Source organism: Scomber scombrus, chromosome 21, assembly GCF_963691925.1.
Source record: "Scomber scombrus chromosome 21, fScoSco1.1, whole genome shotgun sequence".
Lineage (NCBI taxonomy): Eukaryota > Metazoa > Chordata > Actinopteri > Scombriformes > Scombridae > Scomber > Scomber scombrus.
This window is the reverse complement of record NC_084990.1, coordinates 11,750,242-11,767,148: the sequence shown is the minus strand read 5'-3', so window position 1 is coordinate 11,767,148 and position 16,907 is coordinate 11,750,242. Positions and strand designations below refer to the sequence as shown.

The 16,907-nt window shown below is 40.9% G+C and overlaps 2 protein-coding genes and 1 long non-coding RNA gene across 3 annotated transcripts in view; all 3 read right to left on the bottom strand.

Moving 5' to 3' along the window:
- The window catches only part of LOC134003864 (uncharacterized), a 6,752-nt gene extending 1,150 nt beyond the window's left edge, over positions 1–5,602 (bottom strand). The window contains exons 1-2 of the mRNA XM_062443216.1: positions 5,493–5,602; positions 4,076–5,286 (exon numbers count right to left, since the gene is read on the bottom strand). Of these exons, the coding sequence (XP_062299200.1) occupies positions 4,076–5,044 (969 nt within the window). The 5' untranslated portion in view covers positions 5,045–5,286; positions 5,493–5,602. The remainder of the gene's footprint in view (positions 1–4,075; positions 5,287–5,492) is intronic.
- Positions 5,603–5,940: 338 nt separating this feature from the next.
- Positions 5,941–13,273, bottom strand: si:ch211-234p6.5 (pleckstrin homology domain-containing family A member 4). The gene is made up of 20 exons (XM_062443215.1): positions 13,237–13,273; positions 13,029–13,129; positions 12,546–12,664; positions 12,233–12,445; positions 11,820–12,141; positions 11,531–11,590; positions 11,160–11,309; positions 10,308–10,367; positions 10,147–10,227; positions 9,872–10,024; positions 9,562–9,660; positions 9,193–9,301; positions 8,379–8,461; positions 7,934–8,038; positions 7,753–7,843; positions 7,414–7,469; positions 6,811–6,945; positions 6,323–6,706; positions 5,999–6,120; positions 5,941–5,944 (listed from the first exon to the last, which is right to left on the bottom strand). The coding sequence occupies exons 3-20, from the start codon at positions 12,647–12,649 to the stop codon at positions 5,941–5,943; spliced, it is 2,331 nt and encodes a 776-aa protein (XP_062299199.1). The 5' UTR covers positions 12,650–12,664; positions 13,029–13,129; positions 13,237–13,273.
- Positions 13,274–13,458: 185 nt separating this feature from the next.
- Positions 13,459–16,358, bottom strand: LOC134003337 (uncharacterized). Its single transcript, XR_009927633.1, has 3 exons — positions 16,324–16,358; positions 13,601–13,670; positions 13,459–13,502 (listed from the first exon to the last, which is right to left on the bottom strand). It is a non-coding gene; the product is annotated as an uncharacterized LOC134003337 (long non-coding RNA).
- Between the last annotated feature and the right edge of the window lie 549 nt (positions 16,359–16,907).

Genomic DNA, 16,907 nt, shown 5'->3' with positions numbered 1-16,907 from the left:
GTGTGTTCAAGAGAGAGAGAGAGAGAGAGAGAGCGCACTCCATGTGTAGTTTGCTAAAAACACACTAGAATAGACGAGGTCATCATGCCACACTGCAACATTATACAGCTTTATGAGCATTATTGAGACATTTTCTTTGAATGCTTACTGCTGTAGAAACCAGAGCTTAGGGGCTAGAAGATATGTAGCTTGGAAACAATGAGCTGGTGATAACATTTTTCTTTAACGCATAGCTATATTAACAAGAAGCTGCATTGAATTAATTGGTGTAAAGGCTGAGCTCATGTCACAGTGCCATTGGAGTGGAAATCGATCAAGTTATGTGTGAATATGTGTTAGTTCACATGTGGGTGTTTCCATATTATGATTGCCCACACATCATCATCATCATCATCATCGTCACCATCATAAACAGTCACACTGAATCCTTCTTTGTAGCCACCTACCCTATAGTGGATAGACTGGCTTTATAGTATCTGGTTGCAAGATGACCAATTAGGACAAGGCCTCCAATTAGGCTGTGTATCATGTTACTAAAATATTCCTTGTCTCTGAAAAATGGGCAAAGTAAAATAGCATAGCCATGTGTGTGTATGTGTGTGTGTTTGAGGGAGAGAGAGAGAGAGAGAGAGAGAGAGAGAGAGAGAGAGAGAGAGAGAGAGAGAGAGAGAGAGAGAGAGAGAGAGAGAGAGAGAAAGAAAGAAAGAAAGAGAGACAGCAGCAAAAACAGCTCTCTTCCACCAGACACTGGGGCGGGGAGAGGGGTTTGCAGGCTCCCACAGCCGCCGACAATGAAAACTAAAGAAAGAGTCTCCGCCATTGGTTTTTACACCCTGCTAACTGTGAAATCATCTCCCCAGCTAAAGAATGCACGCATGTCGGAGGCATTCTTGGCATTTCAATAAAAGCAGAGCATATAACATAATGAACGCGCCTCCCCCTCCTTCCCCACCTCATATCTTAATACCATGAAACGGTACCCCCTGGACAAGAAACGCATCATTGGAATCGATAAGTGATTGTCGGCAGCTGGGTAAAGGGAATGAAAGCACCGGGATCTGGAATCAAACGCTTTTATTTCCACTGGCATCCACACTGACACACTGGGCTAATGGGAAAATGACGAGGCTCTCTCCGGATGACAGGTCGACTACAATCTGTGTGGCTACCTCCATTTCTGGATGTATGGAGGAAAAGACCATTCGATGGTAGGCGCACCAGCGCGCACGGGCACGCACACAGCATTCTTCTAGTAAATGGCTTGCATTGGAGTTGTGTGTATTGGAGTAATCTCAACAACAAAAAAATCTGCTTTAAAAATGACAATTAAAGCAAACAGGAAGGAGATATCTCCTCTTTAGACATCCTGGTCGGTTGAGGCTGTGGAAAGCATCACGTCAGGAGGAGGATGCCCCCCCCCCAAAAAAAGAAAAAAAATGCACATCGCACATTTTCAGTAATGGGCCTGCCCTCTTCAGACATTATAGAATTATAAGCAACTCCATAAGGCCCAGTGACAGCCAGCAGTGAAGCGAACTGGGAGGTTTGACTACAAAGCTCCCAGCGGCAAAGGCTTAGTTACAGCCATGATTAATTACGAGCAACACATAGTAGGCCAATATACAGTGGCATCTTATGATCTTATGAGGACTCTCTCTCTTTCTCTTTCTCTCTTCCCCTCTTTCCTCAAGTAGGCACCTCACCTAACTGTATATGCAAACGGGAGCGAGCAAGCGCGCCCTAAATAAATCGTGCTGTGTGCTGCCAACACACCTGTCAATGCCTGACACTGACATAAGCACCGAGCGTTGCAAAGTCTATTTAATATACGCCTATTTGCAGTTATTCAAATGGTACACCGCCCCCCACCCCTCTCCTCTTATACATTTGTGCATGCATATTTCCCCCATCTGCGTCCTCCAGTGAATATTATTTTCCTTATCAACGGAAGCGCGGTTGCGATGGGGCGGTGTGAAGTTGCATCCTTACCACAGTCATCGCGGGGAGCCTGTAGTGTCCATGTTTGATGTCAAATATTCCTTAGGTCCATCTCCACGGTTCGTGCTTCGGTGTCTGCGCCCCTCATCCGAACCAGATTATACAGCCTACTGTATGTGTGTTTTTCCCCCTTTCTGTCTCTCTTTTCCACATGTAAACGGCGAGGAGGGGGGACGCGGAGAGAGACGATACGCCACCTTACCACTGACTCCCCCTCTGTCGGATTGGAAGGTAATGGGTCTTAAAGAAACATTCTCTCAGCATTCTCCGCATCTCTGTGATTTACGCGCGCGCACGCTCTCTCTCTCTCTCTCTCTCTCTCTCTCTCTCTCTCTCTCTCTCTCTCTCTCTCTCTCTCTCTCTCTCTCTCTTGCGCGCGCACACACATACACACACACACACACACACACACACACACACACACACACACACACACACACACACAGTTCAATCAAACCCCTGCTTAATTATACAGCGTGTATGTATACCGGAGACTAGGGCAAACTAACTGACAGACGTTTTACTTGCAAATATGCCATACTGGCTATTTTTTTAACTGTAGTCACATCCCAAATCCACAAATAGCTCATTATTTAATGGAAATACAGTATATAGGGTAAAGAATGTGCACAAGATATTTAGTAAATCTTAAATATCTGCAGTGTACTCTTGCAAAAGAAAGCTGCATCTGTGTGTGTGTGTGTGGGGGGGGGGGGGGGGGGGGGGGGGGGGGGGGCGTGCTGTAGGCCCACTTTCACACCATGAGAAAAGCTAAAGAAATATATCAATAATCAAACTTTATATGCACCACTGTAATTGTATGGGGGCAGTTTCCATAAATCACAATTATGTGCATATTGTGAGGCTCACATTACCCCCTTTGACATGTATGTTTGAGATATAAATGTCAAAAAAGACACAAGCTCTTAATGCAAATGATGTCAGCAATGCATTTAATGTCTGCCGTGTGGTTGAGAAAGCATGACAATAATCATTTTATCATGGCAGGAACATGTTTAAAGTGGATGTTGTTGCATCTCATTTCCAACTTGTAACTGTGTAATACATTTATGGAATTAGCCATATCCATGAATGCTGCCCTTAATGCAATCACATTCACACAATATGAATTCACTAGCCCACGCATACAATCTAATCTCAAGACTGTTATTAATATGCATGCTGATATTGATATCACAATTGTAAACAGATAAGCGAGTCTGTGTGCGTGTGTATGTGTGTGCATACGTGTGTGCAGCTCAGTAAACATAAGGTGGTGCTGTCTTTAAGAGAGAGAGCCTGGGAAGGGGTGATGTAATGTGTTCTCAGACAATGATGTCATCGACTGAGACATGGCAAGGATTTAAAGTGACAAAGGCGTTTTCAGTGGCTCTGTGTAATTCTGCATCAGGTCTTGTCAGAGAGAAGCACCCGAGCACCCTGGGGACCTTCATTGAGGGGAAAAAAGGATGTATGAAATGAGAGAGAAACATAAATATGTTTTCTTGTGCATATAAAGCAGGAGCTGGGGTCTCCATGTGGCACACAGCATGTTTATTAATTAGGATATTTGAGATACAAAACACGAACACATTTTGTTACATGACAATAACAGGCTAACAGGGTTATGTTGCCACCTATAAGCAGCCATCCATTTAGCTTCATGTTAGATACATATAGTGAGAGGAATGAAAGTGTTAACTTCAAATACTGGGGATGTATTTGACTGCAACTTTATATAAGGTCAACTGCAAGAGCAACACTATGTGCATACATAGTTTCTGTTTTGCTAAAATACTTAAGACTTTTTATTTTATTAAATGGCATATTATGAATAATGGAGATGTTCAAGTTTTCCAAACATCATGTCTATTTCTGATATTATATGTTCCCATTTTACCATTTTCAACTCAAAGTTAGGTCCAAATTTCTTCAGTCACTTAAAGTCCTTCTCCTCAGGCCTTTTCCTTTACCATAAATCACTTAACTGTGTTCTTGTCCTTCACAAGTCTGTCCATTTAAGCTCCTTAAGCCCTCATTGTTCTTGCTTCTACAAACTTGTCCTTAATACTGTTACTCGCGCCTTTCCAAAAGAGGCACTCCGAATCACACGTCTGCCCTCATCCAGAGAGCTGGATGAAGTGATGGAGTTGTTGTTGCCTCGTTCCTGGACTGTATGTTTGTCTTCTTCACGTAAACTACTAGATTTCTTCGGCTCTTCACACCTCTCTCGCTCTACCTTCCTTTCGTCTGACTCTTTTGTCACACTGTTCTCTTCTTTTGTCTTTGCATTTTCATCCAGGGCCTGATCAGAATCATTGTCCTGATCTGAGACTCCATGGTTATTTTCTTTGACTTTCAACTGGCATTCTTGCCTTGGGGTGTCCTCACACTCTTTTTGGGGAATCTCTTCATAAATACATGCCTCTCTTGCTGGACTGGCTGAGGTATTTAACGCTGCTTTGTCCTCTGTTCCTGGTGTTGAATATTGGACTTTCTTATTAGTTGACAGACCCTTGTCATTAACATCTGATTGCAAACTTAGGTTGGAGTTCTTGCTCTCTTGGACAGATGTCCCAACATTGTGAGTCACTTCATCTTCCACAGATTCAGCGATTATCAGTTCTTCCTCTTCTGGCCTGGATGCTGTTTGGGCATTTGAATTCCCATCATTCCTTGTTATGTCTGAGTCTGAGATGCTGATGTCACATGCAATCTTGTAGAAAAGAGAATGATTTTCTTTCATTTTCTCCAAGCTTTGACTGACTGTGGCTGACATTTCATTGGGTTCATTCCCATCATCAGGGCATGCTGGTTGGTTCTCACTGTCTGATACTGCCTCATTGTACAATGTCTCAATGCCAGGGATCTGCAGAGGTATGAATCCTTGCCACTGGTTGGTGGAGAGGAACCATTTGGCTCTCAGATCGGATGATGGATAATTATTTTCATCAGCAGCAGCAGCATCAGGTGTGTCAAACTCTTGCCTCTCTCCATCCTTCCCACTTGTAAATCCCTTGCTTCCATCTTTCTGGTAAACAGTCATAGACGAGATATGATACGGTGAAGCTGGATGCTTGACTTTAGTTTTGGCAACCTGTGTTCTCCCACTGCAATCTTTACATTGTGTTTTGTTCCCAAACTTCACTTGGCTTTTAGGATCGTTTACATGCCGACGCTGTTTATCTTCATCCTGAGATATACAACTAGGAGGCCCAAGTTCTGCAGGACTATAACATGAAGAACTCCTGAGGTTATTCCCACAGCAACCATCATTAGATACATGGTCTGAGAAGAGAAAACAGGGCAGAATTTGGCTGTCAGTTACGCTAATAGCTAACAGCAAGTAAAGAACAACTGAACAAAGTTTGACAGATCACAAACGTAACTTAAACCAGGATCACAGTTGAAATACATTTAATTGTTGCCTCAATTTAGCAGCTTGATCTTAAACATAATACTTTACTTATTGATTATGCATTGGAAATAAATACCTGATGTCGCCTTGTGCTTTCTAGCTGCGTCATGGGGCACCTGGTGGACCTTCTGCCCCTCCCTCCTGCCTGGCAGCTGATTGTGTGCTGTGGCACTCTCTCTGACTGCGCTGATAGATAGATAGATAGATAGATAGATAGATAGATAGATAGATAGATAGATAGATAGATAGATAGATAGATAGATAGATAGATAGATAGATAGATAGATAGATAGATAGATAGATAGATAGATACATACATACATACATACATACATACATACATACATACATACATACATACATACATACATAGATAGATAGATAGATAGATAGATAGATAGATAGATAGATAGATAGATAGATAGATAGATAGATAGATAGATAGATAGATAGATAGATAGATAGATAGATAGATAGATAGATAGATAGATAGATAGATAGATAGATGATTTGTAGAGCGTCATCTACCTAGATCCCATAAAGGCAAACATTTCAATATAAAAATGACACAGCGAATCCCACCTTTGTATGACTCTCTCCCGTATTCGTTCCACACGTCTGAGTTTGGCCTCTCGCTGCTCAGGGGTCATACAGAGTTCAGGGTCCATGTCAAGGGTCAGGAGGGCAGAGTGCCGCTGCTCTGCCTGTTCAAGCAGTTTCACATTTGAATGCACATCATATCAATGCCACTTATTATTTTTGAGCCATTAATTACATATAGCAAATGATAGTAGAAAATGTAAGGATCTCATCTTTCTGACTGTCTATGTTGCACTTAAATCATGTCAGTCTTTCACTTGATTTATTTTTATTTCTTCTTACTCTGATATTGGAACTCATGCTTACGTTTCCTAAACCTGCTTGGTTTCGAACTTGGGCCCTTGAGGTGTCTGTAGGCTCAGCTCTGATCATTTCTAGCCGTGACTCCCTCTTGGAGGTCCTGGATACCCTCTGATGTTGCTGTCTGCTTGTATTTTTAACGGGCTGATCCTGGTGCATCTCTGCTGAGGACCGGCTTTGATCAGGGCTGTCTATCATTAACCGCCTGGGCGGCTTGTTCAACATTTTTTTACTCTGCTCGGCGAGGCTCTGCTGCATCTCAGGTGGGATCTGCTCAGGCAGCGGAGTGTCAAGCTCAGCTGGGGGATCCTCAACAGAAACCCGTCTGGCCACAAGAGAGGACGGCAGTACTGCTGTTACAACTCGTGTCACTCTTAAAGGAAAGGGGGGCTAGGATAAAGGATAATAGAAAATGGATAGATGGTAAATGCATATTTGTTATGTCATATAATGACTTGATTTAATCAGTTATATTGATTAATGATTTAGCAAACCTCCTCTTGTATGTCTGCACTTTGACTCTGGGTTTGGGCACCAGGAGAAGGTATGGGGGGTTTCTTCCTGTTAGTCATCCTCTCCTGATTCCTCTTCATCCTCTCAATCTGCTCCTCTTCACTCATCTTGATCTTCTAGGAAAGATATAGGCTATTTAGAACATTGGCATGACTCACTTATGAGCTGAATTTAGGAATACTGTTAAATAAACCACAAATATCTTATTTTTATGGTTGAATGTGCATTTGTTTTTGCAGAGGAGTATATGTGCCTGCTTGCATTTGCATGTTCATATACAGCTTATGTATGCACATATATGTGCATGCATGTGAGAAAGGGGGGTTGGGTGGCAGAAGTCAGAAGACTGAGCCACTGAGATATGAGCCTCTGCCTCCCCCTCCTGTCTCAAATAGGCACTGCAACATGCCCTAATTGCAAGGAAGATGAGAGAATCAAAGAATTGGAATTTGGCTGTCATTGCAATGAGAAAATCAGCTTTGACTGCTTCTATATTTGGAGCGTTTGGATCATATTGTAATACATCCAGATCTAGTCAACCAGCACACTCATCTCAGCATACAGGAAATTATGAAGAATCAAACCTTGCTTGATTGGTTCATTGTATCTTGTGTGATCCACTTTGAGCTAGACTGGGATTCTAAAGATGAGATGAAAATGGAGGAAAGAGGAGTAGAAGGATGGAAGAAGTGAGAGGATGGGTGGGAGGAGAGAGTGACAGGGAGAAAGAGAAATGGTGTTAAAACAGGAAATATGAGGGTGGAAGACAAAACAAAGCCACTGGGGAATATATTTGAATCTCTTGAATAAAACACCTATAAAAGCTGTTTATTAGATTAGACAAATCATGAATCCAATGCTCATTGTATCAATATCCCTCTTTATAGTTATTCTATTTGTATTTTAATTATGTATGTGCTAACCGGATGTGTCTTTCTGTGCTTTCACATTAAGGAGGTCAGGCTGGTTGTTTCCTCTTTCGTGTACTGGATCTGCAGAGTGGCTGTAGATCCTCTGGAAAACACACATTAAAATATAAAGAAAGGGTCATCAAACCTGGAATGGTCATTGCCAGTATTTAATGAGAATTTTGATCATTTCCACCTCATATGGTGACTCTGTCCAGCCGTGGCTGTGGTCCCTGCTCTGGTTGCTTTCCTGTAGCTCCTGGGGTAACGGTGGGCGGATTGGAGGCTCTTGTTCTACATCCTGCAGGAAGCATAGTGAGGAAAACTGTAAAGCAATGACAAAAGATACAGATTCTGCTGTTTTGATGAGAAAGTATAGTGAATTCTACCAGTAGCCTAATATTGTGACATCCAAAAATATAGCCACATTCAAATAACTAGATGCACCAGATGCATGTTAAAGCATTTAAAGCACAGTGTGCATATTGTATAAAAACACCTTTCGGCCTCAAAGATCTAGCCAGCTGATGGATTTAACGTTTGCCTTGTCAAAGGGCTGAACACCAATTTCATGTTTGTTCCATAAGCACAGAGTATACTTCAAAGGTCATTGACAAAGGAACAATGGACAGGAGTCCTACCATTGGCAGTCCACTGTGCAGTCTCTCAGTTGGAGAGCCAGGAGAGCCAGGAGATCCGGGATGTGGGGCTGTCGGCTGGAACACTGAGGGGGAGACAGAAAAGGTCAATGTGAAGACACTGTTAGTCTATTGTTAGGTTTCATTGTGCATAATCAAGATGAACAAGGCAACTTTGTGCATTGGCAGCCCCAAATGGCAGTGTCCGGTAACTGTTTGAATCTTCAAGACTTCAAAACCAAAATGTATGCAATCAGTACACTTGAGTCCTTAGGCTTTGATTTTAATATTGGCTGGTGGAGGTGATGAATGAAGGGTATAATTCAGTCTCTTTCATCACTTCCTGTGTGCAAAGATTTCATTCAGCCTAACTGCTAGGCTCCTCTGCAGTTAAGCCTTTTGATTTAGGCTGATAAGATGGTTGAATTTTAAAACATTTCAGCTTGAATGGATTCACTTCATCTTATTTATTCAGATGTTCACACATTTCTGCTTGATCCATCTACATATAAAAATGATTTATAGATAATAGTAAATGTGCTGTATAATATTTCTGTTTTATACAAAACTCTTGATTCAAAATGTTTACCACGTGTCGTACATGTTTTAAGAGTTGCAGTGTCTATGTTGATATCTCTTTGTTATCACCACATTGGTTGTTAATCTCTGCTTTTGTTTTGTGTTAAATGCTGCTGAAAAACTGCTCTAAAAGGATCAGGCAGAACTATACTGTTATAATGTTAAAGCACAATGGTGACACCACCACCAACACCACAACAGACTTTAAGCATTACAGTGAAGAGGAGTTAAGACTTACTGTGGTGCCTCTGTAGTCCCAGCAGGAAGCGAAATTGATCCCTGTTGACCTTCAGTCCAGCGAGAATGTCTTCCATCATCCACAGCTCTCTCTGGGCCTGAGACTGCTCCTGGTAAGAAAGAGAGAAACGTTTCCAGTGAAATGTCTTCAAGCACAAGCCTTAACACTATGAACATACAGTATGTCAAAAGCACCTTAACTTTCAACCTTAAACAAATGTTTTTAAAATGTTTGTCTCTGTTTAAGAGTGTAGATCACCAAAGGTGGAAATGCATTTTAATAGATGCAATAAACTATGTTATCCAAGCTGAATGTATTGTTTAAACATTTTTTCTTTTAAAAAGCATCCAGTTTGTAGTGTGAATTTACCTGTGGCATTCCAAAGTGACAGATGTGCTGAAGGTGTGAACGAATAACAGACAGTTCACTCTCCATTCTCTCATATTGACTCCAAACCCGCTCCATTTCCTAGATAAAAGTATAGAGACAGACTTCTTTACAGTCAATACCACAAAAAATCATTATAATACAGAAGACACAAAAACATGAGTAAAACAACAAGCTAATGTATTGTGTGTGCACATATCCATATCACTCTGCTATTTGATGATTAATCTCATAAGTATTACATCAGTCACCCATCTGGGTTTTTTGCCCCCTGATATCTTATCTTACACACCAATGATACGTCACACATTCTGGCCCGAATTGTGACTAGATCTTCTTGGAGCAAAGCCTTCTGGGTCAGTGCCTCCTCCTGGGCCTGGGGCCCCTGACTGTTCCACTCCTCCAGCTGCAGTCTGGACACTTCTAACGCACACTGGACACTGTCCTGTAACAGAACACTAGTAGCTCATTTTGAGAAGCACAATATGCAGATATTTACCATAATACGGGTAAGGTGTGCTTTCATGAGCTGGGTACAATAGTAAATATTAAGTTTAGCCTACTGACCTTATCCATTTGTAGCTGGGCCAGTTCTACAGACAGCGACTGTAGCAGCTTGTCACACCCACACAACCTTGTCAACACAGCCTGAAGAGGGAAAATCAAACTGATGTCTACTCAGAGAGAAACATTTTAAATACAATATTTAATAAAACTGGAGTACTCACATCTGCATCACTCTCAAGGGGTCTGACTGGTGGGATTTCCCTCTGGTCTGGCTTTGGGGCCTGAAAAGCATTCAGGTCATAATCGTTAAACAGTACCTCTTTAAAAACAGTGCTTTTTTTGACGTTGCTTTTTCATGACTACATTCCTTTATTGATATGTGATTGTAAACTTTATGAACTAATTTAGAATCTTTTTTTAAATGAAATGTATGTTCTCACAAAAGTTAATACTTATTTTAGTTAATTTGATACTTTAATGTGCTTGAATGTGAAGATTAGGTTTTGTCTTTCAATAGATCACAGCACAAGCTTAAGCACTCTGGAAGAGACAAACACAGATGCCACAGCCATGTTTTATATGTTTGATCATGAATTTGTAGCAAAAGACATGTCAAGAGACAATTTTAATTTAGCGAACAATAGCTTAATGTAATTACATTTAGCATAATAATGACAATATTCATATAATCAGACAAAACACACATATATACATTTGATGCCTTTTGGATATAATTCTGCCATTAAAAGAATATATGATTTATTAGTCAAAAATAAAAACTGACACAGCAAAACAGACATTAGTGACAATACAGTACAGTGACATTGGACATTAGACAAGTCAATGACACACACATAACAGTACAGGACAATATGAAAAGGTACTGTTGATCTTACTGTTAAAAATTACAGTCCCTCTGTTATAAGTCTGCATAGTTAGACAACAGTACAACATAAACACAATTTCTTTAGGGGACATAACACAAATAAAAACACCACAACACCACTGACAGTTGTATAATTGTACCACAGAAGACACCATAAAAACACAGAGAGCAGCAGGGCAGGCTGTACCATAGCTGGTGGTAGCAGACAAACAGATAAATGGCTGCGGTGATGGTGATGGTGGTGGTGGTGGAGGTGTGGGGGGAGGGGAGCATGTGAAGTTCTCGATGAGGGGGGCAAAGGGGGCAGTAAATCTGCATGTGCCCCTGTAGAGCAGCTCTGAAGGAAGAGAGAGCATGTAGATAATATCAATTGAGAATAGCAGAGAAAACACTGTAATGTAAGATAAACTATACAAGTGTGCAGGATAAGTAAAATCCATCTTTCTGGGGACTTTAATAATCTGTTTTAGTATTATTTTTTTATTATAATATTATATTATTATTATATATTATATTATATATTATTTATTAGATTTATAGTTGACACTTAAAAATCACCTTTCCCAAAGGTCTTCGCCCACTCTGGATATGATGGACAGAACCATATGTAGGTATGGGCTGTAAACAAGAAAAAGTGAGGCGTGAGTCACATAAATCAACAGGGGGCCATAGGGACCTAACAATAAACTTTTGCCACAGGGTCCCATAGCAGGTTAATCTCGCAATGAGTTTACAGCAATATATTAAATTGTGTTTTGGATCATTTGCAATAGTCCAAATGCCCCTCCAAATACACATTTTTCTGGCTATTAATAAACTATTGAAAGTAAACCAAACAAGTCCTGACCTTGCTTATGTTCTGCCACCTTTCTGTAACTGGAGTATTAGGGCCGGATTTGTACTCCAGTTTAGGTGAGGCAGGTGAGTAGTGCAGGGTCTGTGGCACCATGCCCAGCTCGTCATGGGGTCGGATGTCAACCCTTCCTACTGGTGTGTGAGGTCGTGATCCCAGCTGCCCTCTTGGGGTCAAAGAACCTGTTCCCATGATGTCTGACTGTGTGGGCGGTGTGTTTTGGCCAGAGATATAGTAAAGATAATCTTCTTCCTGGCTTGGACCACAAGCTCTTCTTCTGCTGAAATCATAAGGGCTGGGTGTTCGGGGCGACGGGCTGCAAAAACATTACAGAAAACAGAACAGTATGACAAAGATTTCTTGGACATTAAATATGAGTTGTTTACACAAAGAGATGACTTGACAACCTGCTGTTTCTTTGCCGCACACTCCTCCTCCCCCTGTGCTCTGTGTAGGATGTCCCCATTCTCCCACCACTGAGATGACTCGGTTCACTCAAAGTTCTGCTGACATGCCTCAGTTTATGAGAGGGACCCTCTCCATCAGAAGGGGGTTTAGGGAAGTCCACCGATTCACTGCTGCCACCTATCTGTGTGAAATCCTGATAACTTGAGCAACGCCTGAAAGGATCAGAGAGAAAAAAGGAAAAAAGGGGGCTCACCCAGTTGCAAGCATGACAATATTTAACCCTTCATGTTCACAATGAATAGTGCTCTGTACCTGTTCATGGAGCTGTCCGGCTCCATAGCAGCAGACTGGCTGAGGGCTCGGACCCAACCCAACATATCCTCCTGAGTATCTGCACTGAAGAAATAAGAGCGCATTCCCTGGTGCACCACCTAGTTTGACAGAGATTATCCAAATGTTACACTGCAATTATTCTCCTAAATATGGATGTATGGCCATTGTTGTGATTATAATGTAAGGTGGCTCAAGATAAAAATCATAAAAGGTTAAACTGATTGTTACCACAGTATTTCAACAATTCAAATAAAGCTAAGTACCTAAATTAAGTTTTGTTTTTTTAAATTTAATTTTGCCTGATGAGCTGGATTTTAGAAATAATATCTAAGACAACTGTCATACAAAGTGTATCAGTGTATCACACATTTTGTACATAAATATAATCTGATAATGGCTCATGTTCCTGTCATCATAAGGTAATAATAATAGGTCATTAATTGAATAAGTAATTCAAAATACCTTGAAGGTGAACTTTCTGTTCTTGCATTCTCGTGGTGTGCAGAATAGGATTTTATAGCTTGGGAGTGGGATGCTGCCCAGCACAGATTCTTCTCTACTGTCTGATGCGGATAGGAAAGGAGTGAAAAAAAGATGCTTTGTTGTTTATTCAGAGCACATGAGAGAGTTTCATCCAGCGCAGGGCTATAAATTACAGTTCCTACTGTACCTTTATAGTAAAACAAACAGTAGTTGGAGAGGACAAACCATCTTCTCTTCCATAGTTTCAAACCAGAGCTATCCTGCAGAAGGAAGATTAATTAGTGGCTTTTTGATCAACTCAGTCTTCTGCATGTAATGCTAAAACAAAAACAACACTGATGTTTAAGATCTTACTTTTTTGTTCAGCCATCCTCTGATGACCACAGCATAGTTAGGGTCTCTTTTTACAGCCTGGCATCTTTTCCCAAATGCTTGTACCTTTCCATCATTTTCCTGTTACAGAAAAAGTTAATAATAATGTTACAGTTGGTTATATTTACACAAGCAAATTTGACATAAAATATGACAAACAAGCAAAACTAAAAACAAACCGTATTGACAGGGAAGAAGGAAATGGTGGCCACGCTTGATGCTTGGCTTACTCTGTCCTGGTCATCCATTCTACAGTGGAAACAGAAATATTCATATAGACTGTAGCTGAAAACAATTATGTAGATATTAATTAATGAGAAGAAGAAAGAAATAGAAGACGAGAGAGGGAAATGATTCAACATAGAAATGTCACGGCTAGATGAAAATGTCACAGCTGGACCACTGAAACGCATTTATTATTTCCCACTCACAAATAGTAGGACAAATCCTGGAGCATCTCTCTTGACGTATTAAAAACATTTAGATCCATACCAGTCCAATTTTTTACAGAGGTTGCCCTTAAACTAAACCTATTACTACTAACAGCATTTTAATCTTACAGTGTGCCCACGCACATAGAATTACATAGTATTAAACTCAATTAAATCAGGAAATTAGATAATAAAAACATCCACGTCCATCACAATAGTCATAGTCATAATCATAATAACAAACTCTGAGCAACCTAATGACATGAAATTGTCCAGAACTATGAAAACACATGACCAGCGCTGAACAACAACTCCTTCTATTGTGCCTACACATTTGAATGAACTAGCTGAGACTGGTTGGTCTGAGTGTGGCTAAGACATGAGGCCTTACCAATACCATCTGAATCAGTCTCTCCCTCTGTAGAAGTAGTCAGTTACTCCCATGAACAGCACCCTGTAGCCTCCAAACACACATATGCCACATTCCCATATGGCTGAGATTTTTTCCAAGTCAACTGTTCATTCTCTCGGAAACTCTGTGTTGTGATCTTCCCACTCCCAGCGAAACTCTCCCACAATTCTATTTTGAGCCATAACAGGCCGGTGCGCATCCCCACGATGAAACTGACAGGTGACAGCTGTGTCGCCGTGGTAGCAGGGAGGGGCCCAGAACTGTGTGAAAACCAATCTGGCAGCAGGGGCAGGGCTGGTATGACAGACGAGATTTGGAATGCGTCCCTAACTGCAGACATGCTCTATGGACTGCCGAGTACAGAAAACCCAAATAAAAGAGTGTGGAGTGTACAAGGGACGTAAACTGGCATGTCGGAAACAAATGTGTAGGGAGGGGAGGGGTGGGGTTCACTGTGTCAGAGGTTTCTACATTCTTTTATGCTTTCTATTCAAACACGTGACCACAAGGATTTATCAGCAGGGTCTGTGCCTCAGGTCACACGGTAGCATGTTTCTCACACCTGCACATTGTACTTACCCAATTCTGCTATAATGAACTTTTACAGCATAATATATTTATGGAAATGTATTTATTGGAAGTCTGTTATGAGATTTTTGGCATTTTACTCACAGTCAAGTCCCTCTTTTTTGGATGTGAATCACGTCATATTTCTTAAAATTACATTTTTTAACATTACTATTGATTTATATAAAACTTCTTTGCATATTATTTTAACATAAAATACATTCCTTACAAGTCTTCTTTATTCTAAACTAATTTATTTATGTATTCTATTGTATATAGGTGAACTCTGTGTACTGTATTTGCAGTTTATATGTCCTATGTATGAATATATGTGCATATGTTTTGTTTAATATGTATGTAATGAAAACTCACAACTGAAAACAACTCATATTTAGGTTTTAAAACTGACTCTCAGCTACTTTAAGATACACCTGCTGTAACTTTCCCCCCAAAAGGCTTCTTATAGTGTTTATGCACTGTACAATTATTGTTGACTGTCTTGAAACAACAACACAGATGAACATGAAGATAAAATGTAATGAGAAACATTTCACAGTGAGCCTCCACAAGCACTCGTGGGTGACCCAGAGACACAATTAGCATCCGTAATCTATGTCGGAATCAACCACGATCCCTCACAAGTGAGACACAGAGTAAATGAAAGAAAACAATCAAGTCTTTGTAGGAGATGAGAACGGAGACTAACAATCTCGTAGCTGCTGGGGGTTACGTGGGTGTCGTGAAATATTTGGAAAATCTCCTTCATTATCAGCAGGGGTCACTTGCTTGGGGAGGAGAAGACTTAAAATGCTAAAGAGGGATAGAGAGGACAAATGGTCGGTCTGTGTACCACACAGAGTGTGCTTTGTGGTGCCCAAAGACTCTGGAGCATCATGTGAAGTTGGACACAGAGCATGTTGAATACATCGGCCCGGGAAAATATCCTCCGTCTCCATCAACAAAAACGTTTGCGTGTCTTTTACATTCTCATGACTTTTAATGTCAACAAAATCATCACAGCACATTTGACCTTCATAAGTATATCAGTGACGTAAGCTGCTGTGTCACACTAATTTGCCTGGCTTAGAAGATTTCCTAATGAAGACATGGGATTCTTGTACAGCAAAGAAGAGAATAAAGTTGAGGTTTAGGAGATATAAAAGTTGCTGTGCAAATAAAGCTGGAATATCACAGCTAGGCAAAACTGTGGAAAAAGTCCCCCAGTAGGCCTGTAATATTTCAGCCACAGATAATGCATCACATCAGCCATGCTTTTTAATAGTCCTGTTAACCTTGCAGTCTTTCTACTGAATGTATAATAGGCCTGAAAGTTACTTTAAATTCATTAAACAATAGATAATAAAGTATAAATAAAGTCATATTGGAGCACAAATAAATATCTTACTGTAAAATGGTTAAATTGCTCATAAAACAGTACAGTATCTAGCTTTACATGAGAATAAATCATAATAAAGATGACATATTGCTGTACCTGACTAATTGCACCCGCCTGCTGGCTGCTTCAAGCTCCATCACTTGGCACGCTTCCTCACAGCATCTCCTCAAGCTTGGCTGCCCTCTTCCTGGCTTCCACAAGCTCCTGTTGCCCAAACAGTCACAACACTCTCCTGCTACACTCCGCTTCCCTCCTCGTATGTGTGAATCTCCCTTTCTGTTTCTCACTTCTTTCCCACGTTATGACTTCTAACAGCGGCGTTTGTCCGGTGATCTACCTACGCTGGCTGTTGACACAACGCTTTTCTCCCCTCTAACAGTGCGCTCTCTGTGAGCCCCTTCTTTCTTACCCCCCCTTCTTTTCTTCAGTGTCCCTCCCTCTCTCCCTGCCCTTGACAGCCTCTCTGTCTTTTGCTGAGTGTGGGTTTGTGACTTAGGAATTTACAAAGAAAAAAAACCCAGCTGTTCTCTCATTCTTCTTCTCTGCCCTCTGCATGATTTGAATTTCATTTCTCAGCTATTAGATATGATTAGATATTTGGATGTATGCCTTGAATTTTCACCTTTGATAAAGGCCGAGACAACAAAGACCTTGCTGTGACATGTGAGTGCAACATTTAA